Source organism: Rhagoletis pomonella, unplaced genomic scaffold (assembly GCF_013731165.1).
Source record: "Rhagoletis pomonella isolate Grant_MI unplaced genomic scaffold, Rhpom_1.0 Rhpom_scaffold_00002, whole genome shotgun sequence".
NCBI lineage: Eukaryota > Metazoa > Arthropoda > Insecta > Diptera > Tephritidae > Rhagoletis > Rhagoletis pomonella.
In genome coordinates, this window is record NW_023458556.1 from 102,486,919 (window position 1) to 102,509,089 (window position 22,171).

Sequence of the window (22,171 nt, forward strand, 5' to 3'; positions counted from 1 at the left end):
AAATATAAAGAGAAAATATGGGGATGATATAAAGATAAAAAAGAAGATTAAGAGTAACAGAATTTATTCAGAATTTTTATAAAGGTTTCGAGTATGTACGCTTGTAGCGTATTAAATTTTATTGCAATGAAGGGTAAGTTTCGAGTAGCAAAAAATTACCGTTGATTTTTTAGAACTTTTTTGTCGAGGCTGTAGCGCATTTGCTTCCATATAAAAATCAGAGACCGAAAATAACTGGTCCACATTGAACACATTGTAACTTTTCTATCATTAACCATTTTTTTTTACTTTTTGTGATATATCACTGTGAAAGCCTTTTATGAGAGGGAACTTACGGTTAATGACTGTAAGAAATGGAATCGCTAATGAAAATAAAGGCCAAACGCAGTTATTTATGCACCTATTTTTGTTAAAAAGGTCAGTTAGTAAATTTAATTATGGTGCAGAAAAAAATATATGGTAAACATGCAACAAAATAAAAGAAACTATAAAGAATAGCAAATAAAACTATTTTTTTCACTCAAATGTTCACTGTTATAAACTTACAATCTTTACACACTGAAACTTTTTTATCGCTACTCGTATCCAAGTCAAAAAGGCTGCGGAATTCAACGCTTGATTTTCGGTCCATCTTCCTCCCTCCAATAAATAAACTACCGAAACACTTCACTCAGTATTTTTAACATACCTACTTGGATACCGATGCTTTTAAAACAAAAAAGTAAAACCAAACGTCAATTCGAAACGTAAAAAAACATCAAGTAAAATAAAAGTCTAACCAATGCAGATAATCCAAAAATTTGTTATAAAAGTTATTGTGAGGGATTTATTTTTTATAACAAAAAATAAATGACAATTTGTGATACAGAAATAAATGGGCCGGTTATTTTCGGTGTCTGATAAAAAATAGATTTTGTTCATGGGTTTCATACAGCCAGTCAATACAGGTACAGGAAATTTTTACAATACGGGCAACTATTTTTTAAATATTTTATTTTTCGCTAATTTTTTTATAAAAATATGGTTAATTCTACAAAAAAACCCCAAAAAATCAGAGCTCAAAACATTGTGCTAAATTAAATAAAATTCCGCAAAATTTCATTCAGTTCAGTGAGTATGCAGTTTTTTAGCCCATTCAATTTTAGTATAATAAAGTGCAAGTATGAGGAAGCTAGGAGTTAAAATTGATCTTTGGCAAATTTTTTTTTGTTTAAGGTGTCGCACATTTTTTCCATATAGAAAAATTACACTATGCGACAGTCAAAATCGGGATGGGATGAAACCAACGGGAAATGTTATATCGGTCAAAAACAAGTTATACGTGGCCCGGCGTTTCGCTGGGTCACGTCTAGGAATCGAGATATATCGATTTGAAGTTAGTAACTATCATATAGGGGAAATTGTCACCTTTGGTGGTCTTTTTTTGACATAACTCGAGAACCACTAGTCCGATTTTGCTCAAACAAATTAAAAAAAATTAAAAATTACAATTCCTTTAATCTGTTCTTATAACGTTTTTCAATATAATCAACAGTTTTGCCGGTAAAAATAAATGTATGAAGAAAAAAAATATTTTTTGCCCATAATATTAAATTTTTTTATTTTTTAAATTCATAAAAAATCCAAAACGGAAAAAAGGCAAGTCGTATTACTTTCACGCAAAGTCACATAACCTTTAAGCAAAATGAGACATAGATCATGAAAATCGATGGACCCGTTTCGCTTTTATTCACAATTAAGTGAAGGTATCTCATGAAACATAAAATCAATATTCTTGTCAAAATTTTTAAAGTTTGATTAAGTTTTGTGAATTTGGTACAAAGTTTGCAAGATTGGTTTTTGTTAAAGAATGAGCTATATTTTAAGTAACAAGTATTTTTTAAGCAAAAAAAAACGACTTAAATTTTCATATAAAAATTTAAGAGTACGGTTAATTTCTTCATGATTCAATTAGTATGGGAACACCTCTGAGGTACCAACTTTCCTTTAAAAAAGAATTATAGATATCGGTTAACGTGGTCCAAAGTTATGTGGTAACACGCATAAAAAAAAATATTCCGACGAATTGATAACCCCTCCTTTTTCCGAAGTCGGTTAAAAATTAACGAAAGAGATTTATGATGGAAAACATTTAGAGCATTGTGAAATAACTAAATTACGAATACTTCTGAGGGTGACTTATAACTTGTCAAAAAATAAGGCTATCAGTCGTATTAACAAGTGGTGATATTTTAATTTTTTAAATTTTACAACATAGTTCATTCTCTAACAAAAGTCTGATTAATTGAAGTTTAACATTTGTACAACATTAAAAAATTAAAAAAAAACTTCATAGTAATTTAATATGAGTTTCATACAGTTACTCACAAAAGTATTTTGATTTGATTTTTCGCCATATTGAAGATGTTTTTCATGGCAAGTTTTTTTGTAAATATTTAAAAAAATAGCTAATTTTAGTCCATAGTCCATATCTAGAAATACATAGTTATTCGCAAAAGTATTTTCATTCGTTTTCTCACAACATTGGTAATGTTTTTCATGGTAAATTTTTATACCCGAGCGCACTTGTGCACAAGGGTATTATAACTTTGTTCACATAACGGTTGTTTGTAACAGGCAAAACGAATCGAGATAGATATAGACAAATGTATACATAAATGATCAGAATGAAAAGAGAAATCGATTAAGCGGTGACTGTCTGTTCGTCCGTCCGTCCGTCCGTCTGTGCACACGATAACTCGAGTAAAAATTGAGATAACTTAACGAAACTTTGTACGTGCACTTCTTTCGGGCGTAGGACGGACGGTATTTAAAATGGGCAAAATCGGTCAATAACCGCGCCTACCTCCCATATAACGGTAATTTTCAGAAATACGAAAACTGCGATATTTTAGTAACTACTGAATATTATTCACTCAAAATTGATATTTACAATAATTTTTAGACGAAAAACAAGAATATTTAAAATTTTTGGAAAATGGGACAATAACCACGCCCACATCCCATATAACGGTAATTTGGAGAAATACAAAATCTTCGATAAATCGGTAAATATTAAAGCTAATTTATTCAAGATAAAAGCTTGCAACAATTATTTACCAATAAATACGTTTATGATAAAATTTTGGACAATGAGCGTGGCACCGCCAACTTATGATCACATATATGTATCTCGGTAATCGTTCTACCAATTTGTTCCAAACTATGGTTATTGTGCTTGCCACATATAAGCAACATGTTAAAAATTATTTAAATCGGACTAAAATTTAGGCCGCTTTCATATAACGGTAAATTTCAGAAATGCTCGAAACTTCAATATTTCGTAATTTAAAGGACGCTAATTTACTCAAGGCCGCTGTGGTGTAGTGGCAAGCAGTGCGCGCTTTCACTCATCAGCACCTGGGTTCAAGCCCTGGTCAAAGCAACATCGCAAAAAATATAGAAAAAAAGGTTTTTTCTTAACAGCGGTCTTCCCTCGGCAGGCAATGGCAAACCTCCGAGTGTATTTCTGCCATGAAAAACAGCTTCTCATAAAAATACTATTGCCGTTCGGAGTCGGCGTAAAACTGTAGGTCCCTCCGCTTTGTGTGACAACGTCAAGGCGCACGCCACAAGTCGGAGGAGAAGCTCGGCCAAACACTAACATATGTGTAAGCGCCAATCTATTATTATTATAATTTACTCAAAATTGATACACCCCGGCTTACCATGTAGCGGTAGCTTTCGGAAAGGTGGAAAACATATATTTAATACTTGCGCCGGGTATTTAATGTTCGGCTCTGCCCGAACTTAGACTTTCTTACTTGTTTTAAATTTGTTTCGAAGAAAATAGTTATTTTTTTTTACTTTGTAGGTTAAAACTTTGGGAAAAATTGAAAAAAGAAACTACAAATCATCCTCAAAACTTAAAGTTTTGTAATCAGAGCTTTTAAAAACATCGCGGGTATTAAATTTCGTAACCTATTTAGTTTTAGTACCATTAAGTCAAAGTCTTAAGTTACTAAAAACAACCGATAATTTTTGATAATTTGTGGTCGTTTGCTCATTTTCTCCAAATTAAAAAAACTCGATCTTGTGTTATTTTTGAGAAAATGAGCAAGACGGTTTAAAAAAATCATCATGAATCATCGGAAGTTTTTAGAAACCCACGGTTTTTTAACTTATGATTATAAATTGAAATTTTGCAGCTTTTTTTTTTAATTTTTCACAAAGTTTTAAGCTTGGATTTACATGGTTTAACTATTTTTTTTTATAACACAAAAAGCATTGTCAATGTTGTGAAAAAACTCGAATCAAAATTCTCTTGCGGGTAACTGTATTGTACACATTTACAGGGTGTAAAATAATAACTGTCGTTTTTTGAAAAATAAAAGAGTCCTTAATAGATGTTGCGAAAAAAGTATTTGATTGTTAATTTTGTTCATAATTTACTTCAATTGTATTAAATAGTTTTAAAATTTTAATCTTTAAGTATATGGGCAAATCTAAAAAATAGGTACACTTTCAAAAAAAAAATTTTAATTTTTAAATTTGTGAGCACACCTATGTTTTATATATCGTTTTATTCGTAATCTCTTAATAAATCGATTAATATAAGTGTAATTCATTTTCATCAAGTGCTTCAAAAGTTAGACGAGGAATAAGCATGAAATAGAAAACAAAAGAATAAGCTGGGTTGAAATTACGCTGTTCAAGTTGTAAACTTTGAGGAAAGATTTTGAAAGTTGAACTCACTTATTTGGGATGTTCTAAATTCAATGGCATGCCCTGTTTTACCAGATTGACTCCGATTTTCGAGATAACGGTACTTGAAAATTTGATTAAATTTTAACTATTTTATAAATAACTCCCTTAGTTTTGAAGTTATTTTACTAAAATTTTGCACATAATAGTTTTTTAATATTACCTTAATTATTCCTTAAAATTATCGAAATAGGTTAACATTAACATATAGCTCCAATACAACTGATTACTCAGATATGTGTTTTTTGCACAATAACTCTAACTTCATATCTGAGTAATAAATTGTATGCGTGCTATATGTTAAATTGAACCTATACTAAATTTTAACCTGTTTAATTGAAGGAGGTATAACGAAAAACAACGTCTCTGTTCAATCAGTTGTATGGGAGCTATATGTTTTACTGAACCGATTTCGATGATTTTATGGAATATTTAAGGTAATATTAAAAAACGGTTATGTGCAAAATTTTAGTAAAATATCTTCAAAACCCAGGGACTTTTTTTTATAAAATAGTTAAAATTTAAGCAAAGTTTCAAGTACCGCCATCTCGAAAAGTGGAGCCAATAGGGTAAAACTTAGGACGCCATTGAATTCAGAAGGCTCCAATTAAGTAAGAGCAACTATCAGAACATTTGTCGAAAAAAAGTTGCTTTGATACCACTCTCGAAATATTCGGACTAAAAGAAGGAGCATCATTAAAAGTAGTAAATCAGGGTTTTTTTACACTTCTAGAGACAAATTTTTTGAAGCGTTTTACAGGTATATGTAATTTTATAAGGACTATCAGTTATAGAAAGATTTAGATCCTTTCGACGTATTTTCCAAATGTGCCTTTAATTAAAGTGTTTTTGGAATAAAAATTACTCTCAAGGTCGCAAAATATTTTATCTTTAAAAGTTGGTTTATTCTGAAAGCACAGCTCTTGCTAAGGTATCAAATTATTCGTAATTGTTTGTAGTATACAATACATACTTAAAAAGTTCTTAAACTTAAATACTTCAAAAACTATACGCGATAAACCGAAAATTTTGAAAATTGTGAAATGTGGAATTACAGACTTTGAGTTACTTGCCACTTCGTTATTTTTTAAGGCACACTTTTCTTACCTACTACGTGTGAAGTGTACACATAAGTGCTAATTCCACATAAAATTTCAAATCAGTATATGGTGTGCTTCAAAAGTTATGACATAATTAATTTTTCACCTCTTAAATATTACATAAAAAATTCACTTGTTTTCATTATTATTTTTTATTTAAACACCTATAATTCAAAAGTTATGCAGCAAATTGATCCAAATTTTTTTTGAGGCTTCAAGTATACGTCAATGAATTATATCCAAAAGCAACCAGCTTGATATAGTTTCCAACAGTGAAAATAAAGCTAAACAACACCAAGGTTACCTGTTTTTTAGATTTGCCCATATGTATAAAAAAAAACAAAAAAATTAAAAACTGTAGGCATAGGGTTGGTCGAATGAATGGCCGTCCTAGTCACCAGTTCCGAGTATATTCGATTTCTGGGTATGAGGCCAAAAAAGGGAGTATAAAGGACTCAAAATGGAGGAAATTGGCCTATGGTTTCAGAACATATGGAACAAATTAACTGACGAAGACTTGCGTGCCGCTTGCGCTTTTTTCTCAAAGTGTTTACCGCTGATAAACCTAAATAAAGGTTAAAATTTAAAAACTAATTAATAAAATTAAAGTAAAATTTGTGGAAAATTAACAATAAAATATGTACTTATTCGCAAAATCTATAAAGGACCCCCTTATTTTTCAAACAAAACCGGTGCGACAGTTATTATTTTACACCCTCTACAAGCTTGTGAAGCTTCAGAGCAAAATTCCAAACCGGTTGCAAAATCCCGTTGATTTTTGAGATTTTTTTTGGTGACGGCTTTTTGCACTTTTTTCCATATAAGCATGAATTTCTTAAGAGATGCGTTAGCACCAAAATTTAAAAAACAAAATCGACGCGAGTTTTTGTAAATTGCATTTGTTTTATAAAAAAAAAACGCAAAAGTTCTGTCCGAAAACAAACTCTCAAAAATCAACGCAATTTTAAGCCGTTTGAAACTTACACTTCGTTAGACTAAAATTGTATGGGCTATAATCCTGCATACCCAAACATTTTATAAAGATTAAGATTAAAAAATTTTAATTTTGATGAAATTTTGTTGAGTTTTCCTAAATTTTGTATAAAGTTTGAAGCTGTGATTTATATGTTTTTGGTTAAAGCTTGGGCGGTATTTTTATAGAAAAATAACAAAAAAAATTAGCTCGAAATACTTGACGAATATTAAAAAAAAATCAAAATGTGGTCATTTGTTTGCAAAGCTTTCTTAAAAAGCATTCTAAAAGAAGTTACTACTGCTTCATCCCCAGGCTGAATCCAGTAACTACAGAACTATTTAATGTCGTCTCTTGTTAAGTTAAAACAATTACCTTGATAACACTTTCATCCTCAGCGTAGCAGGAACTTTGTAACGTAACATCAGCTACTTTACCAGCTTGTGATACTATAAAAACTTTCATAGCTTGAGCCACCTGACGGCCAGTTAAAACAGCAGTGTTGATTAATTCCCAATTCTTAAAAAAAAGAAAATTGAATAAATTGTCTTATTGATTTAAGTAATAACAGTAGGTGCATTTTTTTTGTAAACGAGCGACAAAAGAACGCTCAAGTCGGGTAAAATTTCATTTTAGCTACCTAAGCAACCCTGTTGGTATCTGGCAAGAAACATTTCATTAGTTTAACGGGATTTAGATACAAAAACAAATGTAAATGAGTAATTATGCGAGGTATTTGCGTAATATATATACTTATTTAAAATATAAATCATGTATATAAGCAAAACGAATATTTCCCTCTCCACTTTCCCATTAATAATTCACAATAGAGCAGTTTTTAACTTAACAAGACTAACCTTCAGGTCGTGTATTTTTAACCGACCTATCTGAACTCGGAATAGCCGAGTTTGTGTTGTATAAAAAAATAATAGGGGTATTCTTGAAATTTTGCAAAGCCGTTGCCCGTAGCATGGATTGCGTAACTTTCAAATAAAAGCAAGATAAATGCATGATACATATGCATGCTACCATTTTGCAATGGGGGGGCCCTCGTACTCTTGCAAATTTGGAATAGTATTTTTGTATTTAATACAATCCGTGCTACGTACAAGACTTCGAGAATACCAATTGCATCATTACCAATGCCAACGACTTGGGCAGGGAAACCGCAACTACTGTATTTTGGTAAAGGCAGGCAATGGCAAACCTCCGAGTGTATTTCTGCCATGAAAAATAGCTTCTCATAAAAATACAATCGCCGTTCGGAGTCGGCGTAAAACTGTAGGTCCCTCCGCTTTGTGTGACAACATCAAGGCGCACGCCACAAGTCGGAGGAGAAGCTCGGGCAAGCACTAACATATGTGTAAGCGCCAATCTATTATTATTATTATTGTTAATAAAATGAAAGTGCATTTTTTCTAACAAACTTCTATATATCCTGTCCTGTGCAATAACGAAACAACTCAAAATTCAAAAAATAAAAACCTTTACTACTGTTAAGTTGCTTATGTCTCTAATCCTTGTCGAATCCATGTCTTACGACTTACTTCAATGGATTTGACAAGGATTCGATACAAGAGCCACTTAGCAGTAGTAATGGTTTTTATTTTTGAATTGTGTCGTTATTGCAGAGGACCATCGATATGTACATATGCATGTATTTAAGTATGCAAAAGCAGTTGTAGAAGTGGAATTACAGCCCCTTTCAAATGATCTGCTTATTTGAATAACGGTGCAATGTTTTCTTCTCAACAAACAATTCAACTAAAGAAAACAGAGAAGTACAAAAAAATACGGAAACAGACTGATTTTATGAGAAGCTTTTTCAAGACCGCTGTGGTGTAGTGGTAAGCAGTGCGCGCTTCCACTCCCCAGGGCCTGGGTTCATGCCCTGGTCAAAGCAACATGGCAAGGAAAAATATAGAAAACAGGCTTTTTCTTAACAGCGGTCGCCGCTCGGCAGGCAATGGCAAACCTCCGAGTGCATTTCTGCCATGAAAAACAGCTCCTCATAAAAATATTATCGTCCTTCGGAGTCGGCGTAACACAGTAGGTCCCTCCCCTTTGTGTGACAACATCAAGGCGCACGCAAGTTCGACCATAACACTAACGTATGTGTAAGCGCCAATCTATTATTATTATTATTAGAGACACCAAGATCTGTTGTCTGTTGGTTGTAAGTGATAACAAACAATAGTGGTATTGTCTATTGCAATATGCTGCTTATTAATGAGGCGAAACCAAGTGCACTTGTATGAACAGCAGCGACCAATAAAATAGTAACAAAATTCAAAATTATGTTGTTTGCAACTTATGTTTATTTATTTATTTATCATAATTTTCATTTAAAATATAGTTCGATCCCATGATACAAGTATGTAAAGGTAAAACCATGATACAAAAAAAGAAGTTAGTTTCACTTTGATATTTTTTTACATAAACTGTGCTTATGACGTTTATACTTTTCGTAAATTCCTCAAGTAGCACTGCCACCTACATACCTCAATAAATTATTGTTTTGGAAATTATAATATTTTTTAAAGGATTTTTTATGCATTAAAATATAACAACACGCAAGGTAAATTTACTTATTACATCGTATTAGCGGAGCTGTATTGGTTTAAAATACCTTACCGCAAAAAATTTGGCATTATCTGCAGTGTTACGTGAGATATTATTATATCTGGAAATTAAGATATTAGGACGTTGCTTAAATTTGGATCCTCCTTAGTGGAAATATGAACAAAGGAATGGTAAAAAAGTAGCTAACCGTCAATGAAAGCACCATGGAAGCATAAGCTTATTTGTGATAACGCATGCTGTAGTCAAGAAGAGGGAGGTAAACAAATTTCCTAATTCTTGGAGCTCCCTGTTATAGTTTATAACCACTGAGGGGAAAAAATTTTAGAATTAAAAAAACGTGCCAAATTTAAAAAAATACGCATATAAAACAAAAGAGCACCAACCCAACTCGTTTTAAATTTAAGTATGTACGTTATAAAATATGTAGTTGTGAAGTGCACAGATTTTCGTAATTAAGGGAAAATATATTAATTTTATGTTCCGTCTGATGATAATTGAACCCGGACCCTCTTGGCAGCAACCAATTGTATCAAGCGTCTTTGAACACTCAGCTACAGCCATACATGTAAATATGTTTTCAAATTTTGAGTTTTAATCAACATCACAGCGCGCGATTAGTGCATTTGTACAGAAAAACATGTACCATATATGTGTGTATGTGTGCCCAGCCAGCAAAAAATCCGAAAACCGATCCGAAAACGGGAAAAAAGTCGATGAAAACCGGATTTTTGTCCGTTTACCGATCCCATTTTCGGATACTTTAATGTTCCGTTTTCCTACCAAAGTGTGCGGCAGAAACGTATGTACAGAAAAGTACCGAAAATGGTGGTGAAAAGGATACGATTTGGACTGTTTTTTCTGAAATTTGTCTGATTGAATTTTTCGTTCAATACGCTTTCCTTCTGTATTTCACAGATACTTTTTCATTGTTCAAAAGAAATAAAATTAGGAAGCGCCTGACGGAATTCGAACCCGGCACCTTCTGGAAGCTAACAAATACCGGCACACTCCTCTGCTCGCTCAGCCACTGCCGACTACGCATGCATGCTTTCAAATGTTTAGCTTGAGCAAATAAAATACAATTATTGCTTTCAAATGACATCATCTTTTTCGAACGTTTTCCGGATACGAAAGTTAATTATAACTGTAGGAGTTTTTTGTATGCGTTTTCGGATACGGAAAATTGAACTAAACTGCACTGTCGGCAAAATGAACGTTTCTTTGTTGGATGGGTTGTCACTGCCTTACTGGGAAAATAGGCAAAAACCTTACGAGGTAAGCCACGTTTTCTTTCAGATTTTGGCACCAAAATTGTCATCATGGCCAATGTCATCTACTAGTAAAGCAGAAAATGAACACCTCCGACGACGCCACACCAACGTTGTCAGTTGTAAAATAACGTGCAGCCGAAGTTATTTCCAAGCGCCGAACTACTCCGAGCGATTGCTCTGCATTACACGTAGCTTACTTTGTAAAGTGGCTCAGAAGTATGTCTGATATCAAATATACATTCTAAATTCCTACTTACATAAGGCGGCCACGTCTTTGTTAAAGTAAGGGAGATTCGGCAGGGAAGTGGTAAGGACCGCCGGGTGAAGGGAGGTTACCATGCACGTGGCTATCCCGGAATATGCAGCTAATCGTACTAAATAATGATGAAAATAGATTCTCTATGTGCATTACACAATGTAATACGAGAATTTTACTTGCCTTCCGTTTTATATTTAATTTTACAAATAAATCACTAAAAGCTCGCTATAAAATGATGGTCAAAATATATTTTTTTTAATAATTATTTTGAAGTAAAAGCCCTTTTTTAATTTCCTCAAAGAATATGGTAGCTTCAATTTAAAAGAAAATGTCAAAAGCACAGTTTACGTTAAATGGGAGCAATGGTGAATAAGAAGTGAAACTACCTTTAAATATTTGTGTCATGGGTAAAACCGCTCGCTCATTTCGTCGGCCAAGATTTATTTTTTTGAAGTTTATCTACTTTATAAAATTTAAGTTTTCAGAGCAACTCAAATGCCAAATAAAAGCAAAACAAAAAATAAATAGATTAAAATATTAAATCGAGCCTAAGCGCCATTTTTCAAAATTTTCTTTTTGATGCAGAAATACATCTAGATGCCCTAGGAATATTTCTGCATCAAAAATAAACATTTTAAAAAATATCGCTTACGTTATTTTGGCGGTTAGGGCTCCAAATGTAGCTTTATTTGAGACTGAAACTGAGAATGTATGTATGAGATTGAAAATTTGAAAACATTTTTGGTATGTTATATTACATTTACATTGAGGCCAAATGCGTCATTTGGGCGAGAAATCTGAAATGCAAGGCCAAATCACACATTTCTCCATACGAATTCGCCTTTCCAAAATGACGCATTTCAGCGCATTTAAACAAAATCACGAAGCAAATGCGTTCCAATTGCCGAACAGTTTTATTGGTCTCCTGCAGAAATAAAAGTTCCACAAAAGCTTTTGTTTGTCTTTGACATTTGTAATTTTTAAAAATCAAAAAAACACAACGAAATGAAAAAATCTTTGAAATTTGTGTATAAAAATTATTAATTTATACATAACCTTTACACATTTTTAGTTTGAACAAAGAATAATTGCCTTTTTGTGTCCAAAAATATAATAAATGTAGTATTTGTTTACATTCATTATGTTTTTGTCTTTCCTTTTCAATTGAAGTCAAACCAGATGCGGATCAAGCAGTGTAAACACCTTCAAATGACTGATTTCAAAGCACGCATTTGGGGCCAATGAAAATGTAATATAAGCAAACTTCAAAAATGTTCAGGCTGCGTCTCAGCGGCTTTACCTTTAAATTTTTGTATCATGGTCCGATCTATAACAGAAGCGACATACATAAATAAAAGTTGCAAGGTTTGCACCATGGTACAATAATAACAATTAACAGCAAAACTCTCTGGGAAGGCAATACCTGTTATTAATGTAGCAAGGGTTTCCACAAAGTCGACAAAAATTAATCAAACTTCCGAAAAATGTTCATCAAAATTTCAAACTTTTTATTTCTTTATTTTATTTATTATTTCTAGAACATTTTTCAGTATCTATGCAGTAGGGTGCCCATCGAATTTTTTTTTTAATTTCAAGACCCTTTTTTAAAAATCATTTAGAGGTCGCGATTTGTCATTTTAGGTCAGAAAATGCTGTTTTGTAGATTTATCAGTTTTTGAATGACTATTTTTCATTAAATTTTAAATAACGAATATGTTGTGAGAAGAGGATTTATAGGCCTTTAAAATTATGTATAATAATCTATTGTCAGACTTGGATTCTTGGCATTTTTCATAGGGTAAATAAAAAAAAAACTTTTTAAAATTTTTTAAATTTTGACCATCACCAATTTCCGCAATTCAAAATATGTAGTACTATCTAAAAAAAAATCTATTTTCAAATAATCTGATACCTCATTTAATGCAATCGCATAAAATTGTCGAAGTTAGGTCGAGATCGGTGAAGTAATTTTTCAGATACACATATGAGTAGTCCGCTTGCAAACAGCGTTATGTGATTTTATAATAGTAAGCCATAAATTAAAATAAAATAATGTAAAAAAAATATTTAAAAAAAAAAGCTTTTATTTAACCTTTACAATCAAAGGAATAAAATGAAGTAGTGTAACAAAAGAGTTTTTAGCAAGAAAATTTTGTCAAAACTGCACTAAAATGAATAAAATAAAATAAGTTAAGGACTCGTTAAAGTTACTAAAAGCCATTTAGTGAAAGGAGTTATTCAAACCCTAATGAAAATTACTAACAATTTGTACGCATAGGCGCAATATTTAACTTCATCTGGCGGGGCGACATCTGGAGTCTTCTAATTGGATCTCCTTGATATGATGCCTATAACGAGGTTCATATCTTGACTAGGAATAGCTTTGCTACACTACCGCCGCGGCGCGCCGGCAGCTTTAACAATTTTATAGTGGTTTCAAGTTCCTTGGCAAATTACGCTCTGTTAGCCATAAATCTTACTATTATTTGACCGCCTTTGAATCAAGACCCCTGGACCATATGGAGAATTCATTTACATTTTAAATTGCATTGTCATCGTGATTGGAACTATGCTGAAAATTTCAAATCTCTAACTTGTCGGGAAGTCAGTTTAAAATCGATTGGAAATTTCCGCGATTTGCGCGGGATGACCAAGTTAAATAAAAGCTTATAAATAAACGACTACGACAACAAGTAACTTTTAAATTTAATTTTTTTTTATTACCTGAAAATTTGGATAAATAAGAGCCTACTAACATTATAACATAACATAACATTAACAGTCTATACCAGAGCTTCCTAAAGTGGGTTCCGCAGAATCCGAGGGTTCCGTAGAAAAGTCATCGGGGTTCCGTGAAATGAATATTGGTCTGAATGAGCACGGCGGTCGGCAGTCGCTTTGACTTGCACACACAAATAAAAGTTCTATAAACAGCATGGCTGAGACGCACTTTTCTATATTCGAGTATATGGGCAATTCTCAATCAGTTCGAACTTTCGCATGACTCGATAGTTTTTATTCGGACACATAATTTTCGCTGGTTCATTAACCTAAATCAGGTTACATATATTGTATAGATTATGTAAATTCAAAAAAGGGACCACCGTACACATTTTCTAGCCAAGTATGCATATAATTTTGAAATGAAATTCGGAAATTTTTACAAATAGAAGTGTGACTCTCCTGTTATTTTGTTTTTAATTTTACGTTGACAAATGGGGTGCGTTGATTGCTCATGTTTGAGTTTATAATGAACTGGTAGTATTTGGAGAGGAGAATCGAATGTATCCCGTTGAAGTATGTGCTTGCAGTAGAAAAGACGTTATGAAGAGTCAAAGTGGCGTGACTCCTTTTTTTAAATTGTGACACTCGCGGCTTTTATAGTATACAAAAGTAGTAGCTGGTGCGTACCCAAAACTGTTATCGGACAACTGTTATAGTGTTCCGGAGCATAAAAGGAATCAATCTAGACGTGGTAGGGTTATGAGCTATCATTAGAAGATAGTTAAAAAACAACTTCTTTGAAAGGTTACGATGCGTGTACAAAAGTAAAAATGAATATTTTTTACTAGCACATCGTCTGCAATTGGAAAATTTAGCCGAATACGTGTGTTATCTATTGTACAATATACTACTGAACTATGATCCTCGTGCACCACTTTTTTATTTGTTCATTAAAAATTTACAGAGCGAAAAAGAAATAAGAAAATCCCAAAAAAACCACTATATATAATACCCAAGGCAATTTTTGTCCATGTCATCAAATCTTTCGATTTTCGAAAATGGAGTGTCAAATGAAAGCGCTTGGGCTGTAGATGCTACGACTTACCGTTGATTTTTTTGCAGTTTATGTTCGGAAATTTTCTTTTATATGAAAAAAATGCGGAGCACCGTCAATAGAAAAAAAAATTGCCAAAAATCAACGGTAAGTCCAAGATAATTAAAATTTGCAATTTGCTTGCTAAAATTTAATGGGCTACAAAACTGAATACCAAAATTTTGCCTAAAGATGCTGATCAAGAAGTTAGAAATTTTGTTCAAACTTTGCAGATTTTTCATAATTTATATCGTGTTTTTTAAGTAATCAGCAATACTTTCATAAAAAAATAATAAACATTAAATAAACTAAAGCAAAATAGCCAAAACTTACTAAAATGCTGTGTCCCAGTTTTTATTTGGTTCACTGTATGTGTATCTCGGTTACCGATTTATCAACTTGTACTAGAGATGGACACGGGCCTCAATTTTCAGGCCCGGCCCGGCACGAGTGCAAAATCAACTTTCAAAAACACGCACTAGCCCGCACGTTAAGAATTTTAGTAGGGCCCGGCCCGGCCCGGCACGACGGGACACGTCCCAGCCCGGAAATAAAGAGCCAACTTTTATTGTATGTATACATATGTATGTATCTACATATTTTTAATTTTGTGTTTATGTATGTATATTTACTTAAGCGAATCAATTTTTTACATCAAAATTTTTATAATGGCTGAATTTCTTTATTCATTCTGAACGTTTGGAATAAACTTTTTTGTTTCCTTATTCTTTAGAACGTTCCTGATGATATGTTAACGTATATTTCAAAAGCATTCTGTTTATTCCGGCTGTGAAATGGAATGTATAAAGAAACGCAGCCAATATATTTTCTGGGAAGAAGAAAAAGTGGAAGGTATTTTATGTACAGATATGTAAACAAAACTACTACGTATCTCATTTTTTCTATCTGTTTCCTAATATTTCTTTTTTTGCTTTTCTCTTATCAAAAGAGTTTTTATATGTACTATTGTTTTTTTTTTTATAAAAACAAAAGCTTATATAAATTTGTAGTATTAGCAACGGGCTTTTACGTGCTTATTCGTGCTTTTATGAAATTTAACTGAACGCCCATGCACGCACGAGTTCGTGCTGTCAGCAAATATTCCGGCCCGTATCCGCGGGCTTACGCAGGGGCCCGCCGGGCCCTTGCCAAAAGCCCGGCCCGTGCCCATCTCTAATTTGTACCAAACTCAGTACAATCATTGACCTTGCATAAAAAACCTATATTTTGAAAATTTTCGAAATCGAACTAAAATTACGCCCACTTTCGATTTCCAAAATAAAAACGTGTAAAAAACGTATGGTGCATTGCTTTAAAACGTTGCACCACGTTGGATGTTGTATTCTAGCAGCTAAAGGAACTTATACAAAAAACGATCTAAAAGAAAAAAAATTTTCACAAAAAAATTCGAAGTTTGTGAGAATTGCCCATATGTTTGTACTCAAAGATGGTATGATTGCCGTACTGAGCGGAGTGTCCAGATTTGGCGATTTGGCGCCAATTTGGCGATTTTTTTTGGATATTTGCACGTAAAAATTTAGGTAATCGCCACTGGCGATTTTTGGCGATTTTTTCCCTTCAAATAAATTTTTTTCAATTATAAAAATATACAAAACTTAGTTTTCCACGATAATTTTACAGAAGAGGCTAATGAACTGCGTGATAAACTTGACTTAAGAAGCATATTAAAAGACTGTTTAATCACCCTAATCGAAGAACTTTTGAAACGATTACCTAATCAAATAAATACTTTTAAAATAGCTTTGATTTTATCACCTGAAAAGTGTGCGAATCAAAAGAGGGCGAGTTTCAGGGACCTGCCAATTCAATATTTGACTTTGAAGGAAAGAAAAGCAGCGGAAACTGAATATTTAAATCTTCTAACTTTCCCATAGAATAACTTTTTTCAGAACCATTCCATCCGACTCTGAAGAATTTTGGATAATTGCTTAAGGAGTGAAAACCGCAACAGGCAATAAAATGTTTGGAAATATAAGTAAATTCATATTATTATCCTTGCCGCACTCACATGCTTTGTTGAGCGCGTTTTTTCCGTAATGAATCCAACAAAAACTAAGATTCGAAATAGGATGAGGTTGGAAAGCCTTATTCAATAGTTCGAATAAAGTGTTATATGAAGGCTAATAGTTTCTGCTGCAAAACGTTTCCAATATCAAACAGTATGTTATCAAGGTTGAATAGCTCAGTATATGACAACAACAGAAATGTAAATAATTCAGACGCTACAGGTGATTTTGAAAAAATGTGGAAATAGCTGATCTCACCTTATTATTGGTTTTTATTTAATGTTCAGCGCCGAGCTCTTAAAAGCGGATTGTGCGATTAATCAATCAATATGAGTTATAATAAATTTAATAATTTCGCGGTCCTATTGCAAAATGTGTTGAAACAAATATTTTTAAAAAGTATGCGTATTTTAAAGAAAAGAGTTGGGCATTATTCGAATAAATTGTTATTTAGATAATTATTCGAATAAAATTTTATCCGTAATATAATTATTCGCAGATAACTCATTCACGAATAAATTATTCGTGAATAAATTGCTTGCGAATAATTTATTCGTTATTTTAAATGATGAATAAAAACTCATTTTTAACACATTGAGCCACCTTTTACTTTTGTTTCTATTGTCAAGGATTGTGAGTTAGCTGAATTCTGTTTACTATTTTATCAAGAATACTAGCCCATTCCCTCTGGTTTCACGGCCCCTGATAAGATTTTTTGCGTTGGCCAATGCAAGAATAGCGTTGAAAACCAAATATGGGTAAAGTAAAAATTCTTAATTTAGGTTGAACAACTAAAGAGCAGAACCCTTCTCATACATATTTCTGCCAAAAAAATAGCGCTCTGATGCTATATGCAAGAAAAAATCCCTTTCAATGCCATGAGCTTTACCGATGGTCTTATTTCCACTTGTGAGATCTTTTCTAAGCGTGCGTAATCTTCTATGATCTTGCAACTACAGCATTGGTCCGATGCGTCAACCTCTAGTCTTATGTCATGTAGGCCAACAGAAGTCCTTATAAGAAAGCTGAAGAGCACAGATGTGAGTTTTTTATTATAGGAGAGCCAAAAATCCTCGATGTAAAATTTGGCCATTGATATGCCAACAGTGGTCTTTCTTGGAAGGATGTGGTCGAAACTTTCCTTGCTGACTCGCCACTTTTAAAATATCCAAGAGCTGGTTTCCTTGAGTCTTACTGCTGCAGCAATGGCCGCCCGAGCAATTTCATCAAGTGGAGGTTGATGCAAGGTCGCATTCAGGGTGTATGATGATATAAACATAAAAAACAAAGTAGTCCAGACATATGGGGTTTCTAATGATTTCGACTGCAGCACCATTATGAATTGCAACCTGATTGTACAATAAATAGGGATTTTCTAAATAACTCAACTGCAGCGCCACCTAGCAGGTCCATTTTTTGCATAAGTATTTTTCATCACACATTTTTAAATTGAACGAAATCGGTTCATAAATACGGCTTTTATAAATAACTCGGCTCCATCGCCACCAAGGAGTTTTCTAGTAGCCTTTAATAGGACTTTATGCGCAGGGAATAACCTTCGAAAATTTGACTTAAATCTATCCAGGGGTTTGAGTTAAATCGCAACAACGAAAACGGTTATCATTTACATACATAAATATATGTACATATCTATATACATAAATTACTTGTTTTATTATTATTTTATTCATTATTCGAATTATTATTTTTTGAATAAACAAAATTATTTATTATTTACGAATAACAAGAAAAACAATTTATTCATTTGTTATTCGTCATTCGAATAAATTTTGCCCAACTCTGATTATAACAAGATCTCATTTTTAAAATAAAATATTTGTAAAACCGATTTCAGGAATTTTATTAAAACAAAAAAATTTGCGATTTTTGGCGATTTTTTTTTCAGAAATTGCCCTTTGTTTTAAAACCAATCTGGACACCATGGTACTGAGTGCCACACCTACATAATATCATTGATCGTTGAGCATTGCGCTTGACAGATTGTTTTTTCTCACTTGTACGTGTTGTTGGCAACTGTAGCCAGAGGATCAGAGGTGCGTTCTACCACTCCGAATGACCTGGATTCAAACCCTTGTCAAAGCAATGTCCCAAAAAATATAGAAAACATTTTTTTCTTAACACCGGTCCCCCTCCGAGTGTATTTGTGCCATGAAAAAGCTTCTCATAACATCCATTGGCTGTTCGAAGGCGGCGTAAAGCTGTAGGTCCGTCCATTTCTGTAACAACATCAAGACGCACACCACAAATTAGAGGAGAAGCTCGGCGGCCAAACACTTAGCGCCAAAATATTATTATTCGAATATCCGGCCCATACTTAATACTTTTCCAAAGATCAGTGAAATTAGTGAAATTACTACATTTTGGCAGGGAAAATCAACAGCATCATTTTTGGCGAGACAAATTATCATCCTTTGAAAAAAAATGTATTTTCTGGATTACCTCTGGGGACAAAAAGAACATTGAATGTTTCCCACTGTTTTTCGGATGGTAGTGGTAATGGTAATGGATAGCAGTAGTGTCTATTGAGTGCAAAATCCATTTACGAAGCATTCGTAGATCTTCAGAGTTCTTCGACATTGAAAAACACATTTGAGTCTGTGTCTCTGGACGGGTTTTGGGTTAGTGTAAGGAGTAAATACCATGAAGTAGCTAAAAAGGTTATCTTAACTTTGCCTCCTTCTTTCACTACGTATCGTTGTGAAACAGGGGTTTCAGATTACACTTATGCAAAAACAAATTCAGGTACAGCTTTCAGACATAATAACGAACTATAAAGCAATATTTAATAAGAGTGAAACCATTTAATTCTACACATGTAAATTTAAAGTATGCATACTATTTCTGGTAAAAGTTTTTATTCATATTTATATTGTAGGGCCTTTGATTTTTAGTAATTTGATGTGGGGTTCCATAAATTGAAAAGTATTCAGTAAGGGTTCCATTACCTTAAAAGTTTGAGAACCCTAGGTCTATACGACCTAAAGCAGTTTTCTAAGTTCATCAGAAGATGGAGACTTTTGAAAGCTTATAAATAAGTAAGATAGCTACTTTTGCAAGAGTAGTTAACATTTCATGCTATTTTTAAAGAATATAGAAAGATTTTGCACTGTTGTTAGTGGACATGAAACTACTTTAAATTTTTTATATATCAATTTTGAATAAATATTGATGAACTCCTTAACTACACTGCTCTAAACATCTGAAAGTCCGGTACACACATATATAAATTCAAGGCCGTATTTAAGAAAAGTTGCCTAACTTCGACAATTTTTATGCGATTGCAATAAATGAGATATCAGATTATTTGAAAATATATTTATTTTATATAGTACTTCATATTTCGAAATTGTGGAAATAAGTGATGGTCAAAATTTAAAAAAATTAAGAAAAAGATTTTTAAAAAATCTTGAAATTTCAAAAAAGACAATTTCGATGGGTACCCTGGTATGCAGTTTCGTAGCCTATTCAATTTAGTATAATAAAGTGCGAGTTTCAAGTCGCGAAAACTCACCGTAGATTTTTAAGAATGTTTTTTTCTGTCGAGGGCGTACAGCATTTTCTTCCATACAACATGAACAAAATCTATTTTTATATGGAAGAAAATGCGCAAGAACCTCGACGAAAAAAAAATCAAAAAAATCAAGGGTAATCGTTAGTGACTTGAAACTCGCATCTCATTATACTAAAATTGAATGGGCTACAAAACTGCATAATCAAGAATGTTCTAGAAATTCTGAATAAAAAGTTTGAAATTTTGATGAAAATTTTTCGAGTTTGGATTAATTTTTGTAAACTTTGTGAAATCCTTGAAACTTTTATTTATGTGGTTTCTGATATATGTATATCGAACTATATTTTAAATGAAAATCATAAAAAATAAATAAATATGCATAAAATGCAAACATAATTTTGAATTTTGCTACTATTTTATTGATAGTATATACTTAAAACATATATGGGGCAATGAGGGCCAGTGTAGCCTAACTGACATTTAAAAAAAAGTTGAGGTGCACCTTAATATACATTACTAGAACATTAATCAATGAAAAGAAAAATAGTCGACATTTTGACCATTTTTGACTATTTTTCTTTTCTATGATTTATTGCAGAATATCGGCTGAATCTTTGAATAAAAATTAAAGATATATACCTCGCCTGATTGGGAACAGTCGACCGCGTCGAAGTTAGTAACATTTTAATAAAATATCAATCAAAATGTTGATTTCTAAAGCGGCTGACAATTATTCGACACTGCAAAACTAGCCTTCATTTGGCACCGGAAAATTGTCAAGTCCAGTTCCAACTGGCGCGAATCGAGCGGCCGAGAAGTCGGAGCTGTAGCTGGTCCACACGTATGTATGTTTGTGTGTAGCTGTAGCTAAGCGGTAATATTTGCATCGTACATACACATCCGACTAAACTAACTAGATATCCATCACGAAGGGACAAGCGTTGTGAGCAAACGAGTCCACACGTATGTATGTTTGTGTGTAGCTGTAGCTGAGCGGTAATATTTGCATCGTACATACACATCCGACTAAACTAACTAGATATCCATCACGAAGGTGCCATCCGCTTTGACCAAAAGACGTGCTGTGTATGATAACACCGTGCGACAGTCAATTTTACCCACGAAAAAATCAATATATTCACGAATCTGGGGGCCAAATATAGTAAAACTGCGTTTTTAGTTTTTCTCTCTGACGTCAGGATTTCTTTAAGGACTTTGAAATTTGTAGAATATGATTGAATAAAAAAAGTATTCAAAAGATTCGGTGCATAGTAGAATAACAATATGGGTATCAATTAAAAGGAAATATTCTGTAGAATAGAAAAAAATATAATTTTTTGGTGCACCAGGACGAATAAATATTGATAAAGTCCTTTTAAAACTTTATCCTTGATATCCTTGGAAATTTCCAATATTTATTTTTGAAATATATCTATGTCAAGGGCTAATTTTTTAACTACCACATCCTCGAATTTCGTCCATCTAACTTTATTAGTTTTAGATAAAAAAAAATTTACACTTCTCAATATACATAGATGAAGATACTGGAATCATTATTATGGAACCATATATGCCAATCTGACCGTGTGATTACCGTTTAAATACTGTAACTGTTTTCTATACAAGGGCGTAGTCAGTCTTTCACCTAGGGTGGGCAGAAAATTATATATGTAGAGGGAAAAAATGTTCTTAATTAATTTTTTTTTTATGTATATAAATAGAAGTTTTCGGGTTTAAGAAAGTATATGTTTTCTGGTATCCTTTACAACGATACCAATTTTTTAAAAATTGGTGTGTAATTTTTTTCTTTCTATTTTTTTTATAAAAAAAGGTATTTTTTGCTTTTAAGTGTTTTTTTCTCAAATT

The 22,171-nt window shown here is 32.8% G+C and overlaps 1 protein-coding gene across 4 annotated transcripts in view; it reads right to left on the reverse strand.

The window, feature by feature from the left end:
• The window catches only part of LOC118734272 (transmembrane protein 132C), a 614,903-nt gene that overhangs the window by 249,790 nt on the left and 342,942 nt on the right, over nt 1-22,171 (reverse strand). For all 4 annotated transcript variants that reach the window (XM_036463985.1, XM_036463984.1, XM_036463987.1 and 1 more), the window contains one exon: nt 7,192-7,335. In XM_036463985.1, the coding sequence (XP_036319878.1) occupies nt 7,192-7,335 (144 nt within the window). The remainder of the gene's footprint in view (nt 1-7,191; nt 7,336-22,171) is intronic.